The sequence below is a fragment of the Rhamphochromis longiceps genome, linkage group LG8 (genome assembly GCF_057381845.1).
Source record: "Rhamphochromis longiceps isolate RC_006_pf linkage group LG8, R_longiceps_female_GT1.1, whole genome shotgun sequence".
Classification (NCBI taxonomy): Eukaryota; Metazoa; Chordata; class Actinopteri; order Cichliformes; family Cichlidae; genus Rhamphochromis; species Rhamphochromis longiceps.
Window position 1 is genome coordinate 2,584,606 of NC_140564.1, and position 26,847 is coordinate 2,611,452.

General features: G+C 43.4%; 3 protein-coding genes across 6 annotated transcripts in view; all 3 read left to right on the top strand.

Annotated features, from left to right (window-relative positions):
* The window catches only part of LOC146662881 (V-type proton ATPase 116 kDa subunit a 1-like), a 30,208-nt gene extending 19,087 nt beyond the window's left edge, over positions 1 to 11,121 (top strand). Inside the window, exons 20-22 of the mRNA XM_085415452.1 lie at positions 1,123 to 1,240; positions 1,373 to 1,544; positions 9,098 to 11,121. Coding sequence (XP_085271578.1) covers positions 1,123 to 1,240; positions 1,373 to 1,544; positions 9,098 to 9,191 — 384 coding nt within the window. The 3' untranslated portion in view covers positions 9,192 to 11,121. The remainder of the gene's footprint in view (positions 1 to 1,122; positions 1,241 to 1,372; positions 1,545 to 9,097) is intronic.
* Positions 11,122 to 12,118: 997 nt separating this feature from the next.
* On the top strand, positions 12,119 to 24,264 carry LOC146662882 (protein NLRC3-like). 3 transcript variants are annotated; one of them, XM_085415450.1, is made up of 12 exons: positions 12,119 to 12,444; positions 12,935 to 13,043; positions 13,346 to 13,459; positions 13,899 to 13,977; positions 14,126 to 14,348; positions 16,078 to 17,875; positions 17,978 to 18,145; positions 19,390 to 19,563; positions 19,723 to 19,896; positions 20,022 to 20,195; positions 21,363 to 21,409; positions 22,046 to 24,264. In XM_085415450.1, exons 2-12 carry the CDS (start codon positions 12,955 to 12,957, stop codon positions 22,606 to 22,608), a joined length of 3,603 nt encoding a protein of 1,200 aa, XP_085271576.1. In that variant the 5' UTR covers positions 12,119 to 12,444; positions 12,935 to 12,954; the 3' UTR covers positions 22,609 to 24,264. The 3 variants fall into 3 exon arrangements, with proteins under 3 accessions (XP_085271576.1, XP_085271575.1, XP_085271577.1); XM_085415449.1 differs by having other exon boundaries at positions 12,119 to 12,348; positions 22,046 to 24,263; XM_085415451.1 differs by lacking the exon at positions 12,935 to 13,043 and having other exon boundaries at positions 12,119 to 12,348.
* Positions 24,265 to 24,599: 335 nt separating this feature from the next.
* LOC146662883 (beta-1,3-N-acetylglucosaminyltransferase radical fringe-like) overlaps positions 24,600 to 26,847 on the top strand; it is a 19,238-nt gene continuing 16,990 nt past the window's right edge. The window contains exons 1-2 of one of the 2 annotated variants that reach the window (XM_085415454.1): positions 24,600 to 25,146; positions 26,359 to 26,538. The gene's annotated coding sequence lies outside the window, so the exon portion shown is untranslated. The remainder of the gene's footprint in view (positions 25,147 to 26,358; positions 26,539 to 26,847) is intronic. The other variant, XM_085415453.1, reaches the window with a different exon arrangement.

Genomic DNA, 26,847 nt, shown 5'->3' on the forward strand with positions numbered 1-26,847 from the left:
GATATCCAGTAACTGGGAAAAGATGAAGCAACAGTTGTTACTTTGTGACCAGATCAAAGAGCAACAGGTCAAGGGTCAGTTTTCACTAAAATCCATCTAGTTGTACTTCTGCACAACCGGAGTTGTTGCCCCCGTCTCACCGTTTCGCCCCTAAAGCTGCGTCCATAGTCAGTCAGGTACAGCCCAAATTTCAAGCTGTCACCTGAGCAGAAGTCTACCTTTTGTTTCCACTATCAGCGGAAATGTTTCCAATTCAGTCATTGGCCTCAGTGTTTTGTGCCATTATGGCATGCTCGTATTCATACTTCTGTTTTTCATTAGTGATCCTTTGAATGGGAACAATGACTCCTGCTTCCATGAACTCCATTTGTCTGATCCAAAGACAAAAGGGGAGCATGGAAAGAGGAAACCAGATCAGCGCCAAGCAAAACCGAACAAAAGCTACACGGAGCGTTTGACTGCCATGTTTCCCCCTCCCTGCTCGCTCCACACAGGAAAGGCTAGCCTCGCTCCAGGATGGAGAAAATGGAGGAAGTGCGCGGGCTTTACAATAAACAAACACCTCCCTGAGCTGTGATCTGGCTGTGGATGAAGAAACTTCTCTGCTCTTTGTTTTAAAGCTGATGAGAGAAGTCACAGGCAGAGGTCAAAGGTCAAAGCAGCTTGTCAGCAGCAGAAGTAGCTGTTTCCCAGCTCTCTGGATTAGCATGCTCGCTGAGTTATGCTACACAGCATGTGTGAGGGCTTCCTCCTACATAAACAAAGGTTACCCTGCAGCATGCTCTGCTTCCTAAACTACATCTCAGATTCTAAACAATGAAACATGTTCAACATTGATCCAGAGAACAAGGTGTGGTCAGAGAGTTCGTCATCATCATGAAGACAGGCTTATTTGTATGGGGCTACATACACTTCTAACCTGATGGATTCTCCAACTAAGAAGTCCTGAAGCCTGCTGAAAACAGGAGTTTACATCTGCTGTGAGAGCACACGTGAACACGTTCAGGAAGTGACCTGAAGTTAATCTGAAGAGAAACTGGGCCAATGTTTGGTTCGATTTTATGGTCACACCTCCTGCATGTACACACTCCTGTGCTCACGCTGTTCCTTCTCTCACTACAGTTTGATTTCGGCGATGTAGCTGTCCACCAGGCTATCCACACCATAGAGTACTGCCTGGGGTGCATCTCCAACACAGCCTCTTACCTGCGCCTGTGGGCCCTCAGCCTGGCTCATGCACGTTAGTAGCGACTCTCACACAGCTTTGTGTTGTTGATGATCATAAACATTCAGAGAAACAGAACTATGTTGAGTAATGTTGTTTACTGCTGGATATTCACTGTAAACCTTGTTGTCACGACTGTTTGCACAGAGCTCTCGGAGGTGCTCTGGTCCATGGTGATGCACCTCGGCCTCTCATCCAGGAGCGGGGGCGGGTTCTTCGGCCTGGCCATCATCTTCGCATTCTTCGCCGTGCTAACAGTCGCCATCCTGCTCGTGATGGAGGGGCTGTCAGCCTTCCTGCATGCCCTGCGTCTGCACTGGTTAGAGTCACACTTACACGCAAATACAGAGTATCTGTGACGGGGTGTCAGAGTCACTTTGTGATCTGGACCAGGGAAGCTCCCCTCTGTGTCGGTGTGACAGGCACAGTGTCCAGTTTTTGTTTTATAATAATAATAATAATAATAAACTTTATTTATAAAGCACACTTAAAAACCAAGGGTATGCCAAGGTGCTTAACAAGTAAAATAGAGTATAGGAGGAGGATAATAGAAATAGGACCAAAGCAAGTACTAAATATGCAAGCAGATAACTGTCACTAATACATAGGAAAGCAACAGGTACAGAGCAAACAAGAATTTAAATGAGCATAAAAGTGCATGATATAAAATCATAAAAGAAATATTAACTAGAGGGAAAGGCAAGATTGAATAAGTGGGTTTTTAATCGTGATTTGAACAGTGCAATGGAATCAGATGCGCGGAGGTCGAGAGGAAGGGTATTCCACAGTACCGGGGCAGCCAGAGCAAACGCACGGTCACCCCGGGACTTCAGTCGAGATCTGGGTTGGGTCAGAAGTAGTTGAGTGGCAGATCTGAGTGTTCTAGCAGGAGTATGTGGTTTGAGAAGTTCACTAAGATAACTTGGCGCTAATTTATTAATAGTTTTGAAAGTAAGGAGTAATATTTTAAATTGAATACGGTACTTTATGGGCAGCCAATGCAGGCTAGCTAGGACAGGGGTAATATGGCAAAATTTCCTGGTACCAGTCAAAAGGCGGGCTGCTGCATTTTGGACTGTTTGCAGTTTAAGAAGAAGAGAAGAGGGAAGACCATAGTACAAGGAGTTACAATAATCCAACCTGGAGGTCACAAAAGCGTGAATAAGCTTCTCCAGGTCCTCATGCGGAATATAATGCCTAGCCTTAGAGATAAGGCGCAGTTGGTGGAAGCTAGATCTCACTACAGCAGACACTTGCTTATCGAGTTTGAGCGAGCTATCCAGCAGTACACCCAAGTTACTGACATAGTCACAAGAAAAACTAGCAAAGGAACCCAGGGCAGCACAGAGTTGGGCACGAGGGATTTTACTGTTGAACACCACAATCTCAGTCTTCTTATCATTTAAAACGAGGGAATTACTCAGGAACCATTCTTTGACCTCCCGCATGCATTCTTGAAAGTAGTGCAGGGACACAGCAAGGTCGTCAGTAAGTTCAAAATAGATCTGTATGTCATCGGCATAACAGTGGAAGGCGATATTGTATTTTTCAAAGATTGCGCCTAGAGGGAGCAAATACAATGAGAAGAGAATAGGGCCTAAAACTGATCCTTGAGGCACACCACAACAGACCGGAGCGGAGGAAGAGGAGAAGGTGCCTAAGTGAACTGATAAGGATCTATCAGCGAGGTATGATTTAAACCAGTCGAGGGCAGTGCCTCTAATACCCACAGTGTGCTCAAGTCTTAGTAATAAAATGTTATGGTCTACCATATCAAAGGCCGAAGAGAGGTCCAGTAAAACTAGGACCATAGAGCGTCCAGTATCAGTGATTACAAGAATATCATTAAGAACTCTAACCAACGCTGTTTCAGTGCTATGCAATGGCTTAAAGGCAGATTGAAATTTCTCAGCAATATTGTTCGTGTGCAAGTACGCCTGGAGTTGGGAGAGAACTAGTCTCTCCAGGATCTTTATGTAATATTCAATACTGAACTGTAACTTTTTCAAGGAAGCAAATTTGTATTCAGTGTTTGCATAAAAGCCTTATTTTGATGTGTTTGCTACGAGCAGGGAGGACACACATGAGGTCAGAGACACGTTTGAGCTTTTGTCAGATGATTACTCTGACTGCAGAAAATATCCACTCACAGGCAGCTCCATGCATCGCACGTGAAAGCAGAAAGTAAACTGTCTTCAGGTCTAAACAGTCCCGCACTGATGGAAAACAAACACATGAGTGTGTGTGTGTGTGTTTATAGCATCTCATTGACATAATGGTTTCCCTAGCCGCGTACCCTAACCATTAAAAATGAATGCCTGACCCTGAACCTTTCCATAACCTAATTGTAACCCTGACACTAAAACCACATTTTGAGTCTCAAAAATGCCTTCAAACAAATCCTGGTCCCCACAAGGGCTGTTTGTCCCCACAAGCATAGTAAACCACCAATTTGTGGTCCACATGAACATGTTAATACCCACGCGCGCACACACACACACACACACACACGGGTACTTTTGCCAAAGCTCATGAGGAATTCCAGCAGAATCGGACCTTCTCAAACTGGTTTACTGAACTGTTATCATACCGAACTCCAGAGGACCTTACACACCTTCCAGCTCCATCGCCTCCCAGCACGCACTCCGCCCTGCTAATCCAACTACACTGACATACAGCAAATGTCAAACATTACACAGCAGTGAAATTTTTCAGCTGTGCAGTGTAATCGTGCTTTGGCTGGCAGCTGCACGCTGCAGCACACGTCTATGATTGCTTAGGTCAGGGGTCGGCAACCTTTAGCACCCAAAGAGCCATTTGGAGCCGGTTTCCACGCAAAAGAAAACACTGGGAGCCTCAAATACTTGTTGACATCTAAAATGAAGATAACACTGTATATATTGATTTTTACCTTTATGCTTTGTGTGAACAACTAAAGTAAGTAAAAGTTTATTTATTAAGCGCTTTTCACAGACAGGCAGTCACAAAGCGCTGTACACGAATATTAAAATAAACAATACAGTCAACAGACATTATACACAATGTAAAAGATCAAATGTAAAGAATATAAAATACGTAGATGAATTTATTATGAACTCCATGAAGTGCTACAGAGAAAACTACATTTTATTCATGTAATGAACACATTTTGAACTCTTAAAGAAATACAACAAAAGCTGAACTAAAATAATCCAGCAAACAAAAACTGCGTGGTCTGCAGCGCCGCTGCAGGGGAGGCGGACACACATGAGCGGCACCCGCAATCACGCCTCGCCGCCTTAACGTCTGGTGGTATGTGTGGGGCTGTGAGCTGCAAAGCTACAGCCGGCTGTGTGCGTCAGCAACTGTGTGTAAGGTGGTTGTTAGATTACAAACCTATCAGTGGTCAATAAAGAGATGCTGAAAAGCGCGTTCATGCAAACATCGTCGGGTCTGCTGTGATATGTTTACAACGGGACTTCTGCTCCTGAACCTCTGCGCACAGCGTCTGCAGGTCGGGGCTGTACGAAGTCACTTTATCTCTACAGGACTGTAAGCTGTCGTCTGTGGGGCGTGAGCGTGTTTGTTTTAACATAGTTCACGGTGGAGCTGCTGACATAATGTGGATCCGAAGGTCCATAACTGGCCTACGTGGGGCTGAAAGTCTCGATAAATGCACGCCGTTTCAGCTTCCACGAGTGTGACGCTTATTTTGAGCGATGAAAAAAATAATAGAATTTTATTTTTATATAATCTTCCAATTTAGAACTACAAGTTAAAAAAGAACTAATATAAATAAAATACACTTCATCTAAACACTTCTAATTTATTTTCCCAAACCACGCGGAGCCGCACTGTAAGGACTAAAGAGCCGCATGCGGCTCCGGACGTTTATTTTGAAAATCACAGGATATTGCAGAGGCCTATGAGGAGGTGGTGGAAGTGACAGATGATCCAGTACAGAGCACATGACATGAAACCATGATCATTAGCTGTGACTAAAGGGAAATGGACACCGGTGTCTCCAGAACGTCTTGTCCTGTCGAGTAGAGCGGGCGCAGCAGGAAGGACCTCTGAGGCGCACCACTTAGGTTTCCTCATGTGTTTTGTAAGAACTCCGTTTGTCCGCCGCAGCGTTTCATTGCATCCTCTCTGGGCACAGTGTGGATGCTCACCTGTACTCTGTGATAGCATGTATTGTAATGTGGGGACTGTAGTGTTGGACAGCTGTGGCCGATTAGTCTTTCCTGTCATGCTCACTGACGTCTGCTTGCTGGAGGCTCTGGTGCGTTTTAGTGAGGTGGCTCCGTGGACGAGTCGGAAGAGTCGCACAAAACTGTCAGACTTACAGACGACAGCACGATAACTTTAACTCGTCGTCTAATGATGAAATTTACATTACTGTCTCGTGTCGGGTAGAAGTCCTGGTAGCAAGTGGCAAAACTCACAGGGTAACACACTGGCACTACAGTTGGTGTTTGAGCTGGTAGCTTTACAGAGTCGTTTATGGGCTGTCTACAAACGAACCACAGCACCGCTCAGGCTGGCAGAGTTGAACGCTCTGTGAAAGCTTTGTGTTTATTTTCTTTAATCCTTCACGTCTGCTTTCACACAGAGTTTACGTCATTGTTCAGAGAGGATGGCCTGTGTGTTTTTGTTGGATGGAGGCACAGTGGTAATGCTCAGCCTTTCCTCTCAGGCTGATTTGTATAAGAAGCTGAGGTGGACGCTGCTCCAGCACAGCTGTGTTACATCCACACTCTGAACAGTCCTTCAGTTTGTGTTGTCTAGTCCTACCTGTGTACCACACACATGGGGCACTCACCATGGCGACCCCCTGCTGAGCGCAGCCTGAAGTGAATATGACAGCTTAAGAAGAAGGTGACGGGACAACTTTGAATCCCGACGACCTAATGAGGTCAAAGGTCAACTTCTCTGAAAACCACTGAGGATTTTCAAATTCGTACCATAGCTGCGTCCATAGGCTGAGGGGCAGCACTGGCAGCCTCCAATAATGATGTCATCCCCATAATCTAAGCATGTAGGCTGGTCACTGTGTGTGTGTGTGTGTGTGTGTGTGTGTGTGTGTGTGTGTGTGTGTGTGTGTGTGTGTGTGTGTGTGTGTGTGTGTGTGTGTGTGTGTCTGGCTCATGTGACCTGTTATAGCAAAGGTATGGTATGGCAAAGGTATCTGTTGGACCTCGTCCATCAACAATGAATGTTTCTTACAAAGTTGGCACTTCTGGCTTTTCAGTCGCGACATGATCTGTGAGAGCTGCGCGACTCGTACACGGAGAGTTTGTTCAGCAGGATACGTGACAGAAACGCGTTGTTTCCCAGCATGTCTGAACGGTACACATCATGATGTTCAGTTACTTTAGGTGTTTAAGGCGGTCGTGCACGAGTATCATCCCCAGAAGGGTTGACAGTAACGTCACAGCATCTGCTGAAAGTTCCTCAAACTATGCTGTCTGCTGTCTGCAGTGTGTGTGGTGTCCTGCAGTGAGTCGGACTTGTTTCAGACGGGTGCTTCTGTTGACTGATGACCTCTTGGTCACAGTGGGTGGTTCACACCCGAGTACTGTGTTAGCACTAGTGAGGCTGTGGTCCTCAGTCGACCGCCCACCGAGTGGATTTGCTGCCCCAAGTGAAGGAGTTCAAGTATCTCAGGGTTTTATCCACAGATGGGAGAAGGAAGAAGCAGGAGATGGTTGTGGAAGAGAGCTGAATGTGAAAGTGTGGATTTAACGTTGGATCGACCTCCCCACGCTCAGCCACAGTTAGTGTTGGACGGGCGATGAACAAGTCAGAGGTTTGGTGTTTGTGATGTGTTGTGTTTCTCCTGCATCCTGGGCCGTGTCTGTACATCACTTTTGTTCATATCTAAGTCTGGAGCAACTTCAGATATTTCTTATTCAATCACCCACAGGGACACACAGTGAAGGTTCATGAAGCGTCAGTGTGTCGCTCAGCACACCTCTGTAAGCTTCAGAAGGAGCACCGGAGTATTTTTCACACAGCTGAGTGACTGAGTGGAAATGATGATGTTCAAAGTGAGCCTCCATGTTCCCCTGAGCTGTTCACGCCTCACACACACATTCTGATGAGCTGTCTGCACAAACACACCACAGTCCATAAAGCGTCGCGCACGTTAGGCTCAGGAATCTGTTTCCACGGCAGCGTGGCGAGGCAGATGAGAGGAGCGCTCGTTTCTTTCCTCTGTTTAAGTGTTGCCCTCTCACATCTCTGGAAGGCCAAATATTTGCCACAGCCGGGAAACATTCCTGGGCACTCCCTCGCTGACCGAGGCCAGCAACCATCTTAGCTTTTCCTCTTAAATGAAGTCATCACGGGTTGTCAGGGCCGGAGGCTTTCAGAATCCTAACTGTGGAAAAAACACAGCGGCTGGTTGGATACTGAGTCAGCCCGTGACAGACTGTAATGAGGTGAGTCACACGGAGTGAACCGTCAGGTCCTTCTAGCAGTTTTATTTCACAATCATGTGCTTTAAATGCTTTAAACTCCAAGTATCAGACACATGAAGTCTCGAACTGACCTGCTTCATCATTTTATTTTAAAGCCTGTAGAGCACACACACACACACACACACACACACACACACTTACGATCATCCTTTTCACATTGCTGGTCGGGGAATAATTCAGCGGCTGTGTGGGAAGGTTTACTGGAATGCCTCACACACACGGACAGATGAATTTTATCATCCTCACTTGTTTTTGTCCTGAACAGAAGTGATGTTCTGAAGCTCTGAGGTCAAACAATACACGTGCTGCAGGTTTCTAGACTTCTTTGCAGTGTGTTCTGTTTGCAACAGTCAGAGCAATGGAGCGATTGTACCGGTACCACACCAGAAGGTCCCAGATTAAAACAGAGCCGATGTGCATGAAGAATATGTTTGGAAAAGGAGTTGTCTCTGGAACAATGGCTTTGGCTGTCAGCTTATTGATGCACCTGATTGCTTCATCATAAATGTCTCAATAATGGATGAGCTGAGGGCGTGTTCCTCCATTTAAACGTCCTTGTACATGCTGTATCTCACAAAAGTGAGAAAAAGTATTTTGTTATATCTTTTCATCACAACGTTGAAGATATGACACTTGATACAATGTAAAGTAGTCAGTGTGCAGCTTGTGTAACAGTGTCAACTTGCTGTCCGCTCAAAATAACTCTACACACAGACATTAATGAGGACAGCCCTAAGTGAAAATGGTACGGCTCCAAACAAACTCCAGGAGCTAGGCAGGAAGTGAAGTGTGCAACTACAACGCTACAAGTTTACAAACTCATCAGCTGATTTGGACCAAAGTAAACGAACTGTAGCTGTGAGAACGCCCTCGGACCTGATTGGTCGGGTCATTCATCATCTCTGACCAAACTGTCACTGACTTTAGAGCCCAAATAAAACTCAGATCGCTTCTCGTCCACTCTCCTCCCACTGAGGTTGCTTTGATAATAACACATAAATACTTCTTTCCTCCTCCTGCTGTAACTGACCAACATCACAAAGTGCTGCTTGTGGGTTTCAGATGACTGTTGCTGTGCACTGTTGCTATATAAATAACATTGTGTCTGCATTTAGGTTCAATCCAAACTCCCAATTTGAGTTTTATCTTCTTTTCCGTTGCTGGGAATGGCTGGAAAGGCAGAGCACTGGAAAGGGTGTGGGCAGCAGCGGCTTGTTTCATTTAAAGCCACAAGTACAGAAACAGCCTCTGTGGGCGGGGCTAAAACAAGCGGCAGGAACCAGCTCTGGGGTGTACATGCTGGAGACATGTGGAGCTTCTGACTAGTTTAAAAAGGCTTTAACGGGACAACTTTCATACATGCTTGTGTGGATATTTAACCAAACAGTCTTCTCTCTTTTTCTTTCAGGGTTGAGTTCCAGAACAAGTTCTACTCGGGCCAGGGCTTCAAGTTTGTCCCCTTCTCGTTCGAGAGCATCCTGGAGGGAAGATTCGACGAGTGATCGGGCCTCGGCCCATCCAGCACAGTCTTCAGTGATCCCGTCCTGTGTTTGTGTGGCCGTGCATGAGCCCCAGTGCAGTGTTTTGTCTCCCCCTGGTGGCACTTTGTGAAGCTTTATTGTGTATGAGCTGTAGTTTAGTCCCTGTGAAGTGAAGCGTACTCCTGGGCTTATACCCACAAACCTGGTCTTTGCATTTAGACTGAAACACAGATATCACACAATCAGTCCAAACATTTTCACAAAGGTCAAATCAAGCTGAACAAAAGAATATTTTCATATGCAGCAGTTACGTGTATGCAGAGGTGCATCATCGGTCGCCCACAAGTTTATATACAATCAAACGTAAATAAATGATCGCGTCTCGCTGGATTTAAGGACATAAAGTCGTCTGTCTGTGTGACTGTCGTCATTAGTTCTCACATGCTGCTTACAGCTCACTGCTCCCTGGATCATCTTTCTATCCTTGGAGACCAGCTCCACCCGAGCTGCACCCGAGCTGAACCCGAGCCCCACCTGCTCTCATTCATCAGCTGCTGTGCTGCTTTCACACAGATGTGTGTAAAACCTGTGCTTACACTGTATTGTTTCTGTGAGGACACACCTCGCTCCAGTCGTCTGTGTTGCTCTTTGCAGGTAATCATTGAAATAATCTGATGGCAGCTTCGTATGTGAACGTGGAGCTTTGCCCTCTTTGGTGAACCCCAGCAGAAGGTTTCACACTAGCACTAAATCTGGCCCTAACATCAGGCGGCGCTGCGATCGCTCATTTACTCCCTAAATGATTTTAAACTGATTAAGCTCTGTATGAATATTTGGTTCCCCAGTGGTGGAGCACTACTCCGCTGTACATATGTCAGATCTCTTATCACATGGTACATCTCATGATAAATGCTTTGGCTTACTGGAAATACAGAATGTAGGTTTTGTAACTTTGACTCAGTGAGACAACATCCAGTCGGCTTTGTCAGATATTTTGCGATGTTTCTTTGCTCGATCACAACTGTGATCATTCCTGTAAGTGTCCATCTTACACAGTGACGAGGTTCTCACCGTTTGATTCTAACTTTTTAAACAAGCATTTGTTTTTAGTCCCCGTACATCACCTGTGATGCATTGTCACATACTTTGCCAGTTCAGTCACACATGCTCACATATCAAAGGAGACTTTATGCACATGCACGTCTCCATCTTTGAGAGTTTAGATCACAAACTAAGGCTGTTGTTGCACATGAAACAGCACGTTGAGCTGTTTGTTGCTGTGAGTCGAGCTGTTGCACTCTCAGGACTGATTCCACGCAGACCGTGATTATTGGGAGAGTTTTCACTGGGAACCCACTGAAGATCCTGCTCCTGCAGTGACAACACCTCAGCTGTGATGAGTGTTTTCACAGGTCACGTATTCCAGGATTAAAGCATCTTTAACAATGTGATATCAGCATTAGAATCATAATCTCATTGCAGCTTTTAAAGTGAATGTTTGGTTTGAATTAGTGTATGGCTGTAACCTGCTCCGTCTCTGTTTCCTGCTGTAAACCAGTTAAAGAGGGAACTGTCCAAACTCTGTACCGTCACCTCTGATTGTTTCAAAGCTTGGAAGATAATATCACATATAGACTTCAGGACTGTCCTTTGTTTCTTTAGCCTTTTATTTAATGGTTTGAAATCAGCGTCCAGCATCTCCAACTCCTGAGTATGTCTGAGATTTAAGGTTTAGTCAGCCGTTAGTCGGCATTCATGTTGGTTTGATCACCACAGCTGTTATTGAACTGGATTTTCATCATCCCTGTGTTTAGTTTTATGGGAACGTGTATTTGAAGTGCTGTAATGAACTCGTGTTTCCATTTGGATGAGAAAAAAATCAGACGTGCTGTTGATGTTGAACAGTGACAAGAAGTGTAAAGTGTTAATGTGTTAATAATAAACAGACACCTGGGGATTCATGCTGTGTGTGTGTGTGTGTGTGTGTGTGTGTGTGTGTGTGTGTGTGTGTGTGTGTGTGTGTGTGTGTGTGTGTGTGTGCGTGTGCGTGTGTGTTCTTTTGTAAATAGATGATAAGTCCGAACACTTTATTGTGATAGATTTCCGATTAGTTTCCGCCTTTCAACCAGACTAACAACTTCCTGTTGGGGTACATCACCATGGTGCCTTCACCTGCAATCGTAGGCGCTCCACAGCATCTTATAGGAAATAAGAAATCCTAATGATCCATCAGTTCTCTGTAAAATAAAACCAGCATTCCCAGAAAGTCACATAAACCTTAGAGAGTAGAAATGTCTGTTTTACACACAAGTTTTTGTGTTTTCCTCTCTGATGAACAGAAGTTGATCCTTATGATTAGCTTCATTCCTTGCTTTTGTTCCACCATACCACAGCAGGGCAACTCATTGACTGTATATAAAGTTCCTCCATGCTGTCGGACCACAGATGTCACTGCAGGCTTTTTCTAAAGGAAAACGTCTTCTTTCAGCTGCTCCCTCTTGGCGTCTCCACAGCACATCATCTGCCTCCATCTCCCCCGTTCCAGCATCCTCCTTCCTCACATCAGCCCTCTGCGTGTCCTTCACTGCATCCATGAATCTTTCCCATAGGAAACATTCTTTTCTCCTGATTCTTATACTCTCCCCGAGCACTGAAACTTTGATGCAACATGCCTTATTCACACCCATTCACACTTTTTCTATGCAGTGGTGCTTTCTTTCTAGCGTCCACACTCTGATGGATGCATCAGAGACCGTTTACCACCGGGGTTAGTATCTTGGCCAAGGTTACTACAGCTTTGCATCGACTTCTTTACAGCAGCTCTCACTTCCTCCGCCTTCCTCTACACTTCCTGATTCATCCTCCTCTCCAATTGTCTTCCTTAATCAGCTCCTCCGGGAGCCTTTTTCAGCCCCCTTTACTTGTTAGTACGCTTCCATCTGCACATCCTTTCCAAATCTGCCTATCGACAAATGCCCGTCTCTCCTTGCTTTGTAAATAAAATGGCTAAGAATAGATGATTTTGTGGAAATCCACCACTGAAATAATTCTGGTCACATCTCAGTGATCACGTCTCTGCCTCAGGGTGTCACTGCTGAGCTCTCTCCTCATTTCACAACTGAAAACAGTTTCGGTTTCATTTCTACGCAGAGCTGCGGCTCGTTTTTCTGGCTACAAGGTATTTAAAAGTCTTCTTTTACCGAGCACCACTCATAACGTAACAATGTTGAATGTACATTTGAGCTTGTATGTAAAATGTGCAACAGCTGAACAGGTAAGAGGGCAGATACAGTCAGCAGGGAGTGGGCCGAACTGCGGGCCCAGCGTCGTTTCATTGGTTTCATATTTATATAATACATTTCCATCTGCAGTGTTTAATCACATAACATGCTTTGCGCTATCAAGCTATGAGTAATATCGGGCCAATGGCACAGTGTGGAGTATAACAGCTCACAGCATAGGATGCAAATATCTAATGGAAGTAGATGGCGTCCTGCGTATTTGTGCATCTTCATTCTACTGGATATAGTTTATCTGATGTCGGTATGTTTTAATATGACTCTATTTCTGCATGATCAAAGTCGACTTTGATCATGCTCCCGTTCTGTGGGTCCAGGTGAAATACAGAAACTAGCTGCTGCTGAGCTGTGTGAGTGAACAGGTGATGACATGAGCTTGGGCGCTAACTTTATTATCCAGCACAGTGTCGTGTTCGTAACTGAGCTGCCCAGCATTCATGTTGTTGTGTGTGTTCATGTGTTAAGACACTGTGGTCCACTCAGCCATGAGTCAGTGTGGAGACACAGAGGAGGGGGGCACACCATCTAAACATGCCAAGAGCATGGAAGCCTGCCTGGGCAATGAAGCTACGGGGTGAGACAAGAACTTCTTATACGGCATACAAACTAGTACTATTTCATTTTAAAATAATCCTGAGGCAATGCTCTGTGGGGGTCTCCCCCCATGGCAAACACAGTGAGCCATGTTGTAAAGGAAGTGGAGTAACCATGTGGGCTTCACCAAGTTATGTCCCTCTATGTATTTGTTTATCCAAAAAATCAGTTTTTAAAGCAAATGTTTACAAATAGAAAGTAAGTATAATAAAATCATTGACACATAATGACTGGATTTGATATCTTTGAAATTTAATATACAGTATGCTGTTTCCCTACCAGGATGCCGAAGCAGTTAGCAGGCTCTCCTCTGTCCAGCTCTATGTCCATGAAAAGTGACTGGTCTATGGACCCGCCTTTAAATTTCAAAGAAGGGAACCTCTCTGTTGACAAAAGGTAACATTTTGAAAGTCATAAAAGCAATCAGCCCTGCCTCTTTGTTTTCAAAAACATCACTAATGCTGCACCTAAGGGTTAAATGTCCACTCCATCAGGGACTTGTGAGCGTCTCATAGCACACTGCTGTCCTCACTCCTACACTTAGCTGATGTAAACTGTCAGTGTCCCGCCCACTTTACTGTTGTTCTGCATTTCATTTGGCTCAGTTAGTATTTCATTAATCCCACGTACACCTGTAGACACCTGTAGACCCTTTATCGTTACCTACTGGTCCGTGCTGTGCTGAATATGTGCCGATCAGAGGACAGATACCAGAAATAACTGTGTACATATTCAACTTTCAGTTTATTTATGCAGTGATCCATAGTGTTACTGACCATTACTGCATTTAATAATGTTAATTGTGGACGTGTGCACGTGTGCGCTCTCTTCGCAGAGTCAGGCAACAAAAGTCTGAGGTTCATAGCTGTCAGTCTGCTCAGCAGCATCAAACAACGTTGGACTCAGTTTTTATGGTGGGAAAGTCTAAAGCACATTTTCATCACTGTTCTGTTTCTAATTGGCTCAATGACATTCCCCTGACAGAGGAGAATATGTGCACAATGCATAAATAAATACATGCATAAATGCTGAAAGATAATTTCCTATAATATTGTCTTCCAGCTGCTTGAAGAGAACATCATCACTTTTGTGAAGAATGAGCTTAAAAGGTTTCAGAGGATTCTGCAGCGTTCCACCTGCCCAGAGAAGGACAGCGAGGATGAGGATGTGTTAGCTTCTAAGGCTGAAGAGCAGACATGGAGCACCAGGGAGGCTTTTGTGAAGATCACACTGGACTTTCTGAGGGGGATGAACCAGGAGGAGCTGGCTGTCTGTTTGCAGAGCAGTAAGGGCACTCCCACTGATGCAAAGTAGGGCTGGGCGATATGGCCTAAAATCCATATCGCAGTATAGGTTGAAGCATGTGCGGTAACGATATATATCACAATTTATTTTCTTCTGTATACCGTATTTTCCGCACTATAAGGCGCACTTAAAGTCCGTAAATTTTCTCAAAAATCAACAGTGTGCCTTACAATCCGGTGCGTCTCATGTATGAATTCTGGTTGTGCTCACTGACCTCAAACCGATTTCATGTGCTACACGGCGCTCAAAAATCTGTCAAAAATGTTGTAGTACGACTTTGGTAAGCTACGAAGCCGCACTGCTTGATGGATTGTTGGAGCATTACGGCTACTGTAGTCAGGAGCCTCGCAGAGTAATCTGGGTCCTAAACTCCGTCAACTTTAGGTCCCAAAGTCAAACAAACACTGCAGCATCACTGAGAGTTAAAAACTGTCTAAATTATTTCACCTTTAATAAAATGATCAGTGTTGCTGCTTTACCGGGTGTAACAATTAAGTTTAACATCCAGGCATCCATGAAAACAGAATTTATTAAATTCAACAGCGTTAGAAGTTAGCAGGAAGTTAGCTCGCTAGCTTCCACCTAAACATGCAGTGATGTTTGTAGGGTTACTGAAGTTGGGCTAGCTGGTATATAATGATGTGCTACGTGATTGCTAGCGACACAGCTATGTTAGCATATATAGCAGATATATATATATATAAACACAGTGAAGCTGGAGGATGAACGCTAACTTTTTTCCAATCGATAAAAGTTAACATGAGGGTTCCCGATGGTTAGGGACAAATGCAATCGCATGGCAGGATGCTCTAAATGGACCAAACTTCAGTCAGGAGAACAACTGAGATAATCCATCCACAATACGAGGTTAGTCATTAATATACTGCAACAACATGGGAATAGAGCAGCTGCCAGAGAATTCAGCATTAATGAATCAATGGTACAGAAGTGGAGGAAGCACAGTTTTTGGCTTTCCTCATATTCCAAAAGTGCTTCATCTCTTCACTATTACTGTCGCTGGCATAATTTGCAGATGATTTTTCTTGCAGCTGCTGCAATGCTTTTGACCAAAACAGGCACTTGATGACATCATCAGCATGCACTATCGCAGTAGAGCGGTATAGTCAAAATCCCTACCGTTGGTCAAATTCATATTGTTTCTACCATATACTGTTTATACCGCCCACCCCTAATGCAAAGCCTCAGTCTGTTGTGGGTGCACGTAGTCGTGTACAACGACTGGGATATGACACTATAACCCAGTGATTTCTCTGCGGCTAACGTACTATTTAATGAGTCTAAAAATAAGAAATCATCCACACGGTTAGTCATTGTCTGTACAAACATTACAAGTATATTTAAAAGTACTTGATGAGTCAATGTGACCTTTATTTCACAAAGCAAGTCATTAAGAAACGATTCTTGTTGTGATTTGGCACTGTATAGGTAAAACTGAATTGAATTAATTCCGCAGTGGAGGCATTGCTGAGCAACTTGGGCTTCTTATTTTGCCCAGTGATATTTGGCATACAGACTGAAGCAGCCAGCCCAAGAGAAGCACAGAGAAGCACAGAGAAGCACACAGCTGTCGTGGTTATCAAACAGATTATATTTTATCCTCTGCTAGAAAAGCCTCATATTTTAAATTTTGACCAGCTGTTCATTGTTCTGAAATTTTAACACCATCTCATTTGTTTTTTGTCCAACAGGAGTGGGTGCATCCATTTGCCAGGATAAACTCAAATTAAATCTTAGAAGGAAGTTCCAGCATTTGTTTGAGGGAATTACTAAAGTAGGAAACCCAACACCTCTCAATCAGATCTACACAGAGCTGTACATCACAGAGGGAGGGACCGGAGAGGTCAGTGACGAACATGAGGTCAGACAGATCGAAACAGCATCTAGACGACGTGCGAGGTTAGAAAAGACAATCGCCTGTAAAGACATATTTCAGCCGCTGCTGGGAAGAGATCAACCAGTCAGAACAGTGCTGACAAAGGGAGTGGCTGGTATTGGGAAAACGATATTAACACAAAAGTTCACTCTAGACTGGGCAGAAGGCAAAAACAACCAAGATATCCAGTTTACATTTCCATTCACTTTCAGGGAGCTAAATGGATTAAAGGAGGAAAAGTTCAGCTTGGTAGAACTCGTTCATCTCTTCTTCTCTGAAACAAAGGATGCAGAATTTTGCAGATTTGAAGACTTCCAGGTTGTGTTTATCTTTGACGGTCTAGATGAGTGTCGCCTTCCTCTGGACTTTCAAAATAATAAGATCCTAACTGATGTCACAGAGTCCACCTCAGTGGATGCACTGCTGACAAACCTTATCAGAGGAAAACTCCTTCCATCTGCTCGACTCTGGATAACCACGCGGCCTGCAATGGCCAGTCATATTGATCCTAAATGTGTTGACGTAATAACAGAAATCAGAGGGTTCACTGACTCGAAGAAGGAGGAGTACTTCAGGAAGAGTTTCAGGAATGAAAAGCAGGCCAGCAGGATCATTTCCCACATTAAAGCATCACAAAGCCTCCACATCATGTGCCACATCCCAGTCTTCTGCTGGATCACTGCTACGGTTCTGGAGGATGTGCTGAAAACCAAGAAGGGAGGAGAGCTGCCCAAGAACTTGACAGAGCTGTACATCCACTTCCTGGTGGTTCAGGCCAAAATGAAAAAGGTCAAGTATGATGGAGGAGCTGAGACAGATCCACACTGGAGTCCAGAGAGCAGGAAGATGATTGAATCTCTGGGAAAACTGGCTTTTGATCAGCTGCAGAAAGGAAACCTGATCTTCTATGAATCAGACCTGACAGAGTGTGGCATTGATATCAGAGCAGCCTCAGTGTACTCAGGAGTGTTCACACAGATCTTTAAAGAGGAGCGAGGACTGTACCAGGACAAGGTGTTCTGCTTCGTCCATTTGAGTGTTCAGGAGTTTCTGGCTGCTCTTCACGTCCATCTGACCTTCATCAACTCTGGAATCAACCTGCTGGAAGAGGAGCAAACAACCACTCAGATGTCAAAGCCTAATCAATATGAACTGAAACTCTTCTACCAGAGTGCCGTGGAACAGGCCTTACAAAGTCCAAATGGTTACTTGGACTTGTTTCTACGTTTCCTTTTGGGTTTGTCACTGCAGTCCAATCAGACTCTCCTACAAGGACTACTCAAAGAGACAGGCGTAAACTCACAGATAAACCAGGAAGTAGCCAAGTACATCAGGGAGAACATTGGGGAGAATCTGTCCCCAGAGAGAAGCATTAACCTGTTCCACTGTCTGAATGAGCTGAACGACCACTCTCTAGTGGAAAGGATCCAACAGTCGTTGACATCAGGAAATCTTTTCACGGTTAAACTATCCCCTGCTCAGTGGTCTGCTTTGGTCTTCATCTTACTGTCTTCAGAAAAAGATTTGAATGAGTTTGACCTGAGGAAGTACTCTGCTTCTGAAGAAGGTCTTATGTGGCTGCTGCCAGTGGTCAAAGCTTCCAGTAAATCTCTGTATGTTCATGCACGACCAGATAAGTCACTGTCACTTTAAATACTGTAAAGAAAGAGAAAAAATGATTAACTTCCTACTTGTTTTTTTCCTTACCCCATCAGGATGATTGGATGTAACCTTTTGAGCAGAAGCTGTAAAGCACTGTCCTCTGTTCTTAGCAAGTCCTCTAGTTTAAAAGAGCTGGACCTGAGTTACAACAACCTGCATGATTCAGGCATAAGGACAATGTTTGCAGATCTGGAGAAAAACTTTAAACTTGAGGTTCTCAGGTTGGTTTCAGAATTTTTACACTAAAATTGTATTATTTAAATATATAGGTTAGAAAATGAAACAGGGAAAGTCAGGAAACTGTTAATCTCCATAAGTTCATATGTGTATTTTCATACTTACCATTAATTTTTAGTGTGATGGCTGCACACTGAGACTCTTAAACTTTCAGCTGGATCCATTTAAACATTAAAGGCCACTCTGTGCTTTCAGGTCTAAACTTGGCCCCATAATCTAATAATGGCCAGATCAAAGTAAAAGCTTTACTCAGTGAATATTCTTGGTGCTAAATAGCATACAAATAGACTGATGATTATTTCTAATCCACGTTCTTTTGCTGCAGTTCGCACAATTTACAGGTCACACAGACAGACAGACAGACAGCCCAATAGATAGATTGATAGCTTGATAGATTATCTTAGGAAGAAGAAAAACATAGATCTTATTTTTTCTTAAAAGAACCACTGTATTACAGCAACCAAAAAACGTGATTCAATAAATCAAAATCTAAATTTTATATAATAAGAAGAATTCATTTCTGAAAAAACAAACAACAACCCCAAACAAACGCTGAATTACAGGTTTAATGTGGGTTCTTTACCTTTAACAGAAAAACACAGTAAATGGGGACATCAAGAGCTCAGAATAATCAATACTTAAATGTAATTGTATTTAATTAAATATAATTAAAGTATACATCTCAACAGGAACACTGAAATGAGGGGACTTCAGTTAATAAAATCAAATAGTGTTAAAAAAATGGCTAGATTCCCTGTTAGTGGTTTTAAAATAAATGGAGGCTGTGCTCTTCAAGATCATGTCCCTTAAAGGTCCGATGGTGTAATGTCCAAATACCTCGGAACAATTATAGATTCCAAACTGAACTTTGAAACAAACTGAGAAGCTTAGTCATGTTTCACAACGCTGTCTTATTTCCACCTTAATAAACCATGATGATTTCATTTAACATGATTTTAAATCAAATTGTGAAACAGAGGAGGCATTTTTGGTTTTATTTATTTCTTCATTATGCAATATTATGCTTTTCTGTTATCTCTGTTTGTATTGAAAATGTATAGTGTCGATGAATGACACCATAGTAACCTGAACCTACCCCTGAATGAATAAATCTATATTCAAATATTTTTCAATAATTCTCATTAGTACGAGCTGAAATTTGTTTTGTTTTTTTTCTGTATTTTTTTTATTCCACATTTCTGATGAATGCTCAATATTATGTCTTCAGGCTAAATGGCTGCGAGCTTTCATGGAGAAGCTGTAAAACTCTCTCCAGAGTTCTCAGCAGTCAGTCCTCTACTCTGGAAGTGCTGGATCTAAATAATAATGAGTTGACGGATTTAGCAGTCACGTATCTCTTCACGCCACTTGAGAGTCAACTGTGTACACTGAAGATTGTCAGGTAAGAGCTTTTCAACAACATGTGACAACATTCATATTCAAATCAGCACTTCTGAACCTGTGGTGCCTAACATTCAGAATCTGAAGGGTCTAGTTTGTCCTGAAAATTCTATTTTGCTGGATTTCTTATAAATTTTACTGAATTCTTTTTTTTCTTCAGGCTGGGTGGCTGTAGCCTGTCGAATGAAAGCTGTGAAGCTCTTGCTTCAGTCCTCAGTTGCCAGTCATTCAGTATGATAGAGCTGGACCTGAACAATAATGACCTGCAGGACTCAGGAGTGGCGCTGCTGTCTTGTGGATTGAAGAGTCCTCAGTGCAAACTTGAAACTCTCAGGTTAGATAAGAATATGCTTTTGTTTTTTGTTATTTCAAGTTTTTTAATGTTGTCATATCACACATTTTCTACAGTTAATGCAAAATTTCAAACAGATAAACCCAATGATGTTGAAATGTTTACAGCTTGTCAGGTTGTCTGATAACAAAGAAGGGTTGTGCTTCGTTGAGCTCAGCACTGAGTTCAAACCCTTCTCATCTAAGAAAGCTGGATCTGAGTTATAATCACCCAGGACCCACAGGAGTGACGCTCTTCTCTGCTGCACTGCAGGATCCACACTGCAGATTGGACTCTCTAAGGTAGGAAGACAGGTGCTCGTAACCTTATTCAAATTAAGACTTCAGAAACCAACCTATGGATACTACAAGCAACCTGTCAGTCACATGTAAAAACATTTTTGGTTACCCTAACTGGAGCAAGAGTGTACAAAACAAACATCATGTTCTATTTAATACAAGTGACTGAGGCTATAAACCCATCAGAAAAGTCTTTACCAAGGTCAAACAATACCATAGCCACCCACTCAATCCAGTTCAGTTCAACTTTATTTACATAACCCCAAATCACAACAACAGTTGTCTCAAAGCGCTTCATATTGTAAGGTGAACACCCTACAAAAATCAACAAACAAACCCTTATTGGCAAGCACTTGGCAACAGTGGGAAGGAAAAACTTTAACTTTAACAGGAAGAAACCTTCAGCAGAAGCAGGCTCGGGGGAGGCGGGGCCATCTGTTGGGGTGAGGGGAGGGAGACAGGACAAAGACACGCTGTGGAAGAGAGCCAGAGATGAATCATAACTAACCATTAAATGCAGAGAGGTGTATAAACATTTAGAGATTTGGAAGAGGGGAGTGAAGAAGCCCACGGAGGCCTCGGCCCATTGCACTGTAACTAAGGGAGAGTTCGGAGTCACCTGATCCAGCCATTAGTTTATGCTTTAGCAAAAATGAAAGTTTGAACCTTAATCTTCAAAGTCGAGAGGTTGTCTCTCTCTCCCAAATCCACAATTCGTTCCACAGAAGAGGGGCCTGAAAACTGAAGGCTCTGCCTCCCATTCTACTTTTAAATACTCTAGGAACAACAAGTAGGCCTGCAGAGCGAGAGCCAAGTGCTCTAATAGGGTGATATGGTACTACAAGGTCATTAAGATAAGATGGGGCCTGATTATTTAAGACCTTGTATGTGAGGAGCAGGATTTTGAATTCTGGATTTAACAGGAAGCCATTTTGGATTAGCTGAAGGCTTTTCAGGGAGTTTTTAGGACTTCCTGATAATAATGAATTACAGTCGTCCAGCCTGGAAGTAATAAATCAGATTTTTTTAGAGGACAGAATACTGTTCTGAGATGCAAATTTTTAGCTAGTCAAGCACATCGTGTCTTGCTTATCCTCCAAACTCAGCTAAACAAAACCAACGAATGTATGAAAACATTTTCATGTCTCTTTGTTTGAATTATTATTCCAGGCTGGACAGCTGCGGAGCTCAACGATTGAAACCAGGACTGAGGAAATGTAAGTGTTTTTAGCTTGATTAATGAAGCTAAAATGAGCTTATGTATATATATAGATATAGATATAGATATATATATATATATATATATATATATATATATATATATATATATATATATATATATATATATATATATATATATATATATATATATATATATATATATATATATATATATATATATATACATACACCGAGTGTCATTCATCTAAAGAAAAGACAGATCTATGACCTGGACTTTGTGAAGGTTTAAATACATTTATGATCAAACTTGATTATGTAGAGTTTGTATCATTTCTTTGATGCCTACCAAATGTCTTTGAACTCTGTTAGCTCACAGTTAAAAGATTTGTTTCATGTTTTAGCACCGATGTGTTGTTATCACATTTCTTAATATTAAGTTGGCAAAAAGATTTTACCTTTTAAGATTTTATGCCTTAAACTTGCTGACTTGCAGTACATTTACTAATTGTTTATCTGAAGCTGTAGTATAAAATAATTTGATATAACAATGGATTAATTTGCTCTGGGTCATGTGATCTGCGTGGTGATGCAGTCATGTGATGTGACTGGCATCAGTGCTTGGCTCTGTGGACGGTTCTGACGGTTCTGTTTTCATTTTGATCTGCCGTCAGACGCCTGTGAACTCAAAATGGACCCGAACACAGTACACAGGAACCTTTACCTGACAGAAAACAACATTGTGACAGATGACGACGAGGAATGGCTGTATCCAGATCACTCTGAGAGGTTTGAGTGCTGGTACCAGCTGATGTGTACACGTGGCCTGACTGGTCACTGTTACTGGGAGGTGGACTGGAGTGGGCTGGTATCTATAGGAGTGACTTACAGAGGGATTAAAAGGAGTGGTGATGGTATTGACAGTCGTATTGGTGGGAACAACATCTCCTGGAGTCTGGACTGTTCTGCTGACAATTATTCTGCATGGCATAATAACTCAGTCCGGATCATAGATAGCCCTGCTCCCTCCACTGAAACGAACAGAGTGGGAGTGTATTTGGACTGGTCTGCTGGCACTGTATCCTTCTACAGAATCATTTTTGATACACCAACACACATCCACACGTTCCACTGCAGCTTCACCGAACCTCTTTATCCTATCTTCAGGATACGGTCAGAGTTCACCTATGGTGTTTACAACTCTGTGTCTCTATGTCAGATGGATGCAGAAGACTAGAGACAAACTGCTTTCCTTACACGTTTATTTGAAGCATTTTATAATTTGAAGATAACTGACAAACATGGACTATAATGGACTATAACAGACACAAAGTTTTACATCTTGGTTTGGCAGCTGCAAGTCCTGTAAGAAGCAACAACTGAATAGCATTGTTAAGACTGCCAGGAGGATTGTTGGTGCCCCTCTCTCGCCTCTGGAGGAGATCTACAAACAGGGCCGCATACACAGAGCTATCTCCATCATCAGAGACCCCCACCACCCGTCTCATGGCCTGTTCTTCCTCCTGCCGTCTGGCAAGAGGTACAGGAGCATCAGCTGCAGAACCACCAGGATGCTGGAAGGCTTCTTTGCACAAGCTGTGAGACTGATAAATGGACTGTGCCCCCTCCCCATCCACTCAGCTACTCACACAGCTACACTGTAAGATCCACAATCGGACTGTGATGCCCCCTATCTGCACGCGCACACACACACACACACACACACACACACACACACACACACACACAATATACTCCCCAGATACACACACTACTTACTTTAACAACCCCCTTCTGTGAAAGGACTGCTGCTACCTGTATGAGTGTGACTGTTTAGACTTGTGTTTGTTTTAGAATTTAGATTTTATGTTCTTTATCCCCATTTATTGTTACGATTTTTTACTGCTCTTTTTAAAACTTTTTCTTTTTTAAATTGTATTGACTATTGCACTGTAGAGGCTGGTGAGAAACAGTATTTCAGCCTGGGTAACACCAATGACAATAAACGTGAAACTAATAGACTATAAAGATGGAAAATTAAGGAGAAGAGCATTACAGGACATCCAGGCCTTTATACGTTTAATACATGCCTGTATTGCTGTTTGTATCACTTGGCTTCATGTATAAATAAAGAGAAGGGTATTATCTGCACTGTTTTCAATGACACAGCCTAAGGGAATCATGTATGCTATAAAAACTGTTGGTCGCAGCAGAGAACCTAGTGAAACTTCACACCAACTCTTTTGAAGAAGAGGACTCCCTATTTACTTGAATAAACTGTAAATTATCAGATCGTTATGATTCACTCATGTGTAGCTTAAATGCTGAAATAAATCTGTCTTGGACCATTGTCAGAGCTGTTTGTTGCTGTATGTCTTATTTGCTAAATGCAACAAAATATGGTATTACTCTAATGACATGGCAAAATTAAAATACTAAATAATCATTTTTAAAAATCCATTGCAGAGAAGTTACATTTGGTCAAAGATTTAAATTATTTCCACTTATTAGTGATACTGAAGGACCCGTCCCATCCTGGCAACAAACTGTTCCAACTTCTGCAATCTGGTAGAAGGTTCCGCATCTTCCGGGCAAGGACAGAGAGACTCAAGAGGAGCTTCTATCCCCAAGCCATCCGTGCCCTAAACACACACACCCGCCCTCTCACATCATCTATAATTGACTGAGACAGGACTCTTCCAGACACTAAACCAAGGCACAATGTACATTTCAATTCCTTTAATTTTAAATATGTGTATATTGTCTATTCTGTAAAATAGTCAGATGTCTATTCATATTAATGTACAGAATTCACCTGCTTGCTGCTACTACTGCACATTCACCCAGTGTATATACTATATGTGTATGTATATGTATATATATATATATAATGTTCTTCCTCTACACCCCCCCACCAATTTTTGCACATGTCGAGGAGCGTGTCAGGCTACATTTCACTGTGTGTTATACTTGTATAACTATGCATGTGACAAATAATAAAGAACCTTGAACCTTGAACCTTACAGTGAAGGCTGTTTCATCTCATTGTAAGGCTTAAGAACGTGACACATCAGCTTACTGATATTTCTAATAAATAGACATTATTTTGGTAGGTCGCTGACCCCTGCTGTCTCAGTCTGCTTTGCCACTGATGCAGTGGACAAACATGACAGGCAGGGGGCGCTGAGGTAGAACTTGAAACATTTTAACAACAATAAAAAGATGCACATTTAACACGATCATTTCAAACCATGTGACATTCAAACGGTGATTGGTTACATTCAAAGGTTGGAATTTACCTTTAAAACAAGGAAATAAAACTAAGGTTACAACGTCATCAAAGCTGTGCGTTACAGAGCTGATTCAGTCACAGTCCTCATAAGTTTTATTTCCTGTTGAAATGAAGTCAGAGCAGACAAACACGGGCTGATCCCGACATCGACGACAAACTGCTCGTCGTATTCATTATTTTGAAAGGTTTGACCGGAACAGCCTTCTTGACCGTGGTTAACCCGGTGCGGGTCTGACGTGAGTGCGTCGTTTGTGGAGTGTTTGGCTAACCCTCACTCGGGGCACAGAGTGTAACTCTGCCGGTGGAGGGGGCTTTTTCTACCGTCAGGCTAGCCGAGAGCCGTCGGAGCGGAGGCACACCGGGGAAAGACGACGAGACGGGTCCAGGTGCTGTTTACCGTCCAACAAACCCGGGATCGTTTGTGTTGCAGTGGCGCTTTCCTGGTGTTTCCTGTGGTAAACGCGTGTGCTCTGATGTTTCACGGTAAGTTGGTGCGAAGCCCCGGTGCCTGTGCTCCTCCACCATGCCAGACTCCACTTTAAAATCTTCCCATTTAAGGAGCGCTTGTTGTAGCACAAGAAGTTCACGCGCGTGGCGCAGGAGACACGAAAGTCTGCCTGTTTACGGCTCTTCTCGGATGTTCCCAGTGGTTCACAGCTGGAGGGGTTTATTCGCCGAGCTAACACTGAACGACTTCTTTACTGAGCACGTTTACAGACGGACGACGTCCGTGGCTGGTTTGTGACACAAGGATCACAGCAGGCGTGAAAGGCAGGGTTTGCATGTAGGTGCTGAGCTCTGCTGTGATGTGTGGTTTGGACAAAGAGACTGAAGATGCTCACGTTTTCACTGGGCGTGATGGACAGGGTTGGAGGCAGAGAGGGTTTGGACATGTGCAGTGGAGGGACACCGAGCTGCTGGTGACTCTTACAGAGAACAGCAGAAAGAAGACAACGGGGTACAATGACTGAATGCACTGACATTGAAATATGCAAACATAATGGCTTTATTCAGCACAGCTTCAGTAATGTTTAGCTGTGGGCTTTGGGGAGGCCAGTCCCTGACTGATTTATATCCAGGGTTGGTTTTGCTGCACAGTCCAAACATGAAGGTGCTTCGATCATTTGGTGACTCTAGATCACCCTGAGGTGGATCAGTGGAAGATGATGGATGAAAAAATGATTTATTAGTTTTGTCTGACCATCTTCCCTCTGAATGTCCCATTTAACACTATTATAAAAGAAAACCATCAAAAGGAGCCAGTCTTCACATTAGAAGGCCAAGTCCTCTCCATCTGTGCTTGGGAATTTCATGTTGTTGTGGATGGTCGTCAGTTCTGTTGTCCCAAGGTGCTTTATAGAGTAAGATAGAGGGAACCCCGGTCCCTTGTGACTTGGTGACAGTGGGATAAAAGACGTCCCCTTTATCAGGTCGGTCTCTGGTGGAAGCAGGCTCGGTGCCGTCTGCCACAGCAGGCTGGAGAAGTAAAGAGAAGATGTGAGCAACGCTGAAAGGTGTTCCTCTGTACTGAAAGGGTTTTGGGATACAGTTGTTGCTTTGCTGTCTGCACACACATGCTGTATATTATTGTCTGAAGAGCAGCTGCTGCTGAGTACAGCAGTCTGTGTGCAACGAGCCTCTCAGATCATGCACTCTGATTTTGTTGGTAAATGCTGGATTGCCCTCACTCTGTAGGACTGCAGTCGAACCGCTTCAGATGGGGGCTGGCAGCAAATCCCGTTCACCATTTTGCAACTAAGTGAGTCCCTTTGCATGGAGGAGAATCCAGTAGTGGAAACAGATGTGCGCATTCATTGGAGAACCAGGCGAGCTCAATCCAGCTGTGAAATGGAGGATTAAAAGGCAAAGCACTTAGTAAGTCCTTCACACAGAAAATATCATATAAAATATAGAAAGTGACACGTGCAAAAGTAATGTCCTGTTTTAATGAAGGGGCATGGCAGAGACGTGTGGCTGTGCAAGCATTTTAGGCATTCAAACGGAGGGAAGCGTCTCTGCAGCAGTGACAAAGTCCTGGTCTGGGGCTCAGGTGGACCTGCATTCAAAACAGGTGGAAAAGACTGCATCAGGAACACTTTGGAAAACAGCAACCGCAGCTGCCCCCACTCACGTACGACGGGATGAAGTGAAGCAGAGAACGGTCCTGTGCTCTGACTCTCTGGC

What these genes read in the sequence shown, in the direction of transcription:
- LOC146662882 (XM_085415450.1), top strand. Translation starts at nt 12,955, where the DNA reads ATGAGTCAGTGTGGAGACACAGAGGAGGGGGGCACACCATCTAAACAT. An exon ending in TGCAAACTTGAAACTCTCAG is followed by an intron (nt 19,897 to 20,021) that starts GTTAGATAAGAA and finishes AAATGTTTACAG; the next exon opens with CTTGTCAGGTTGTCTGATAA. An exon ending in GAAACCAGGACTGAGGAAAT is followed by an intron (nt 21,410 to 22,045) that starts GTAAGTGTTTTT and finishes ATCTGCCGTCAG; the next exon opens with ACGCCTGTGAACTCAAAATG.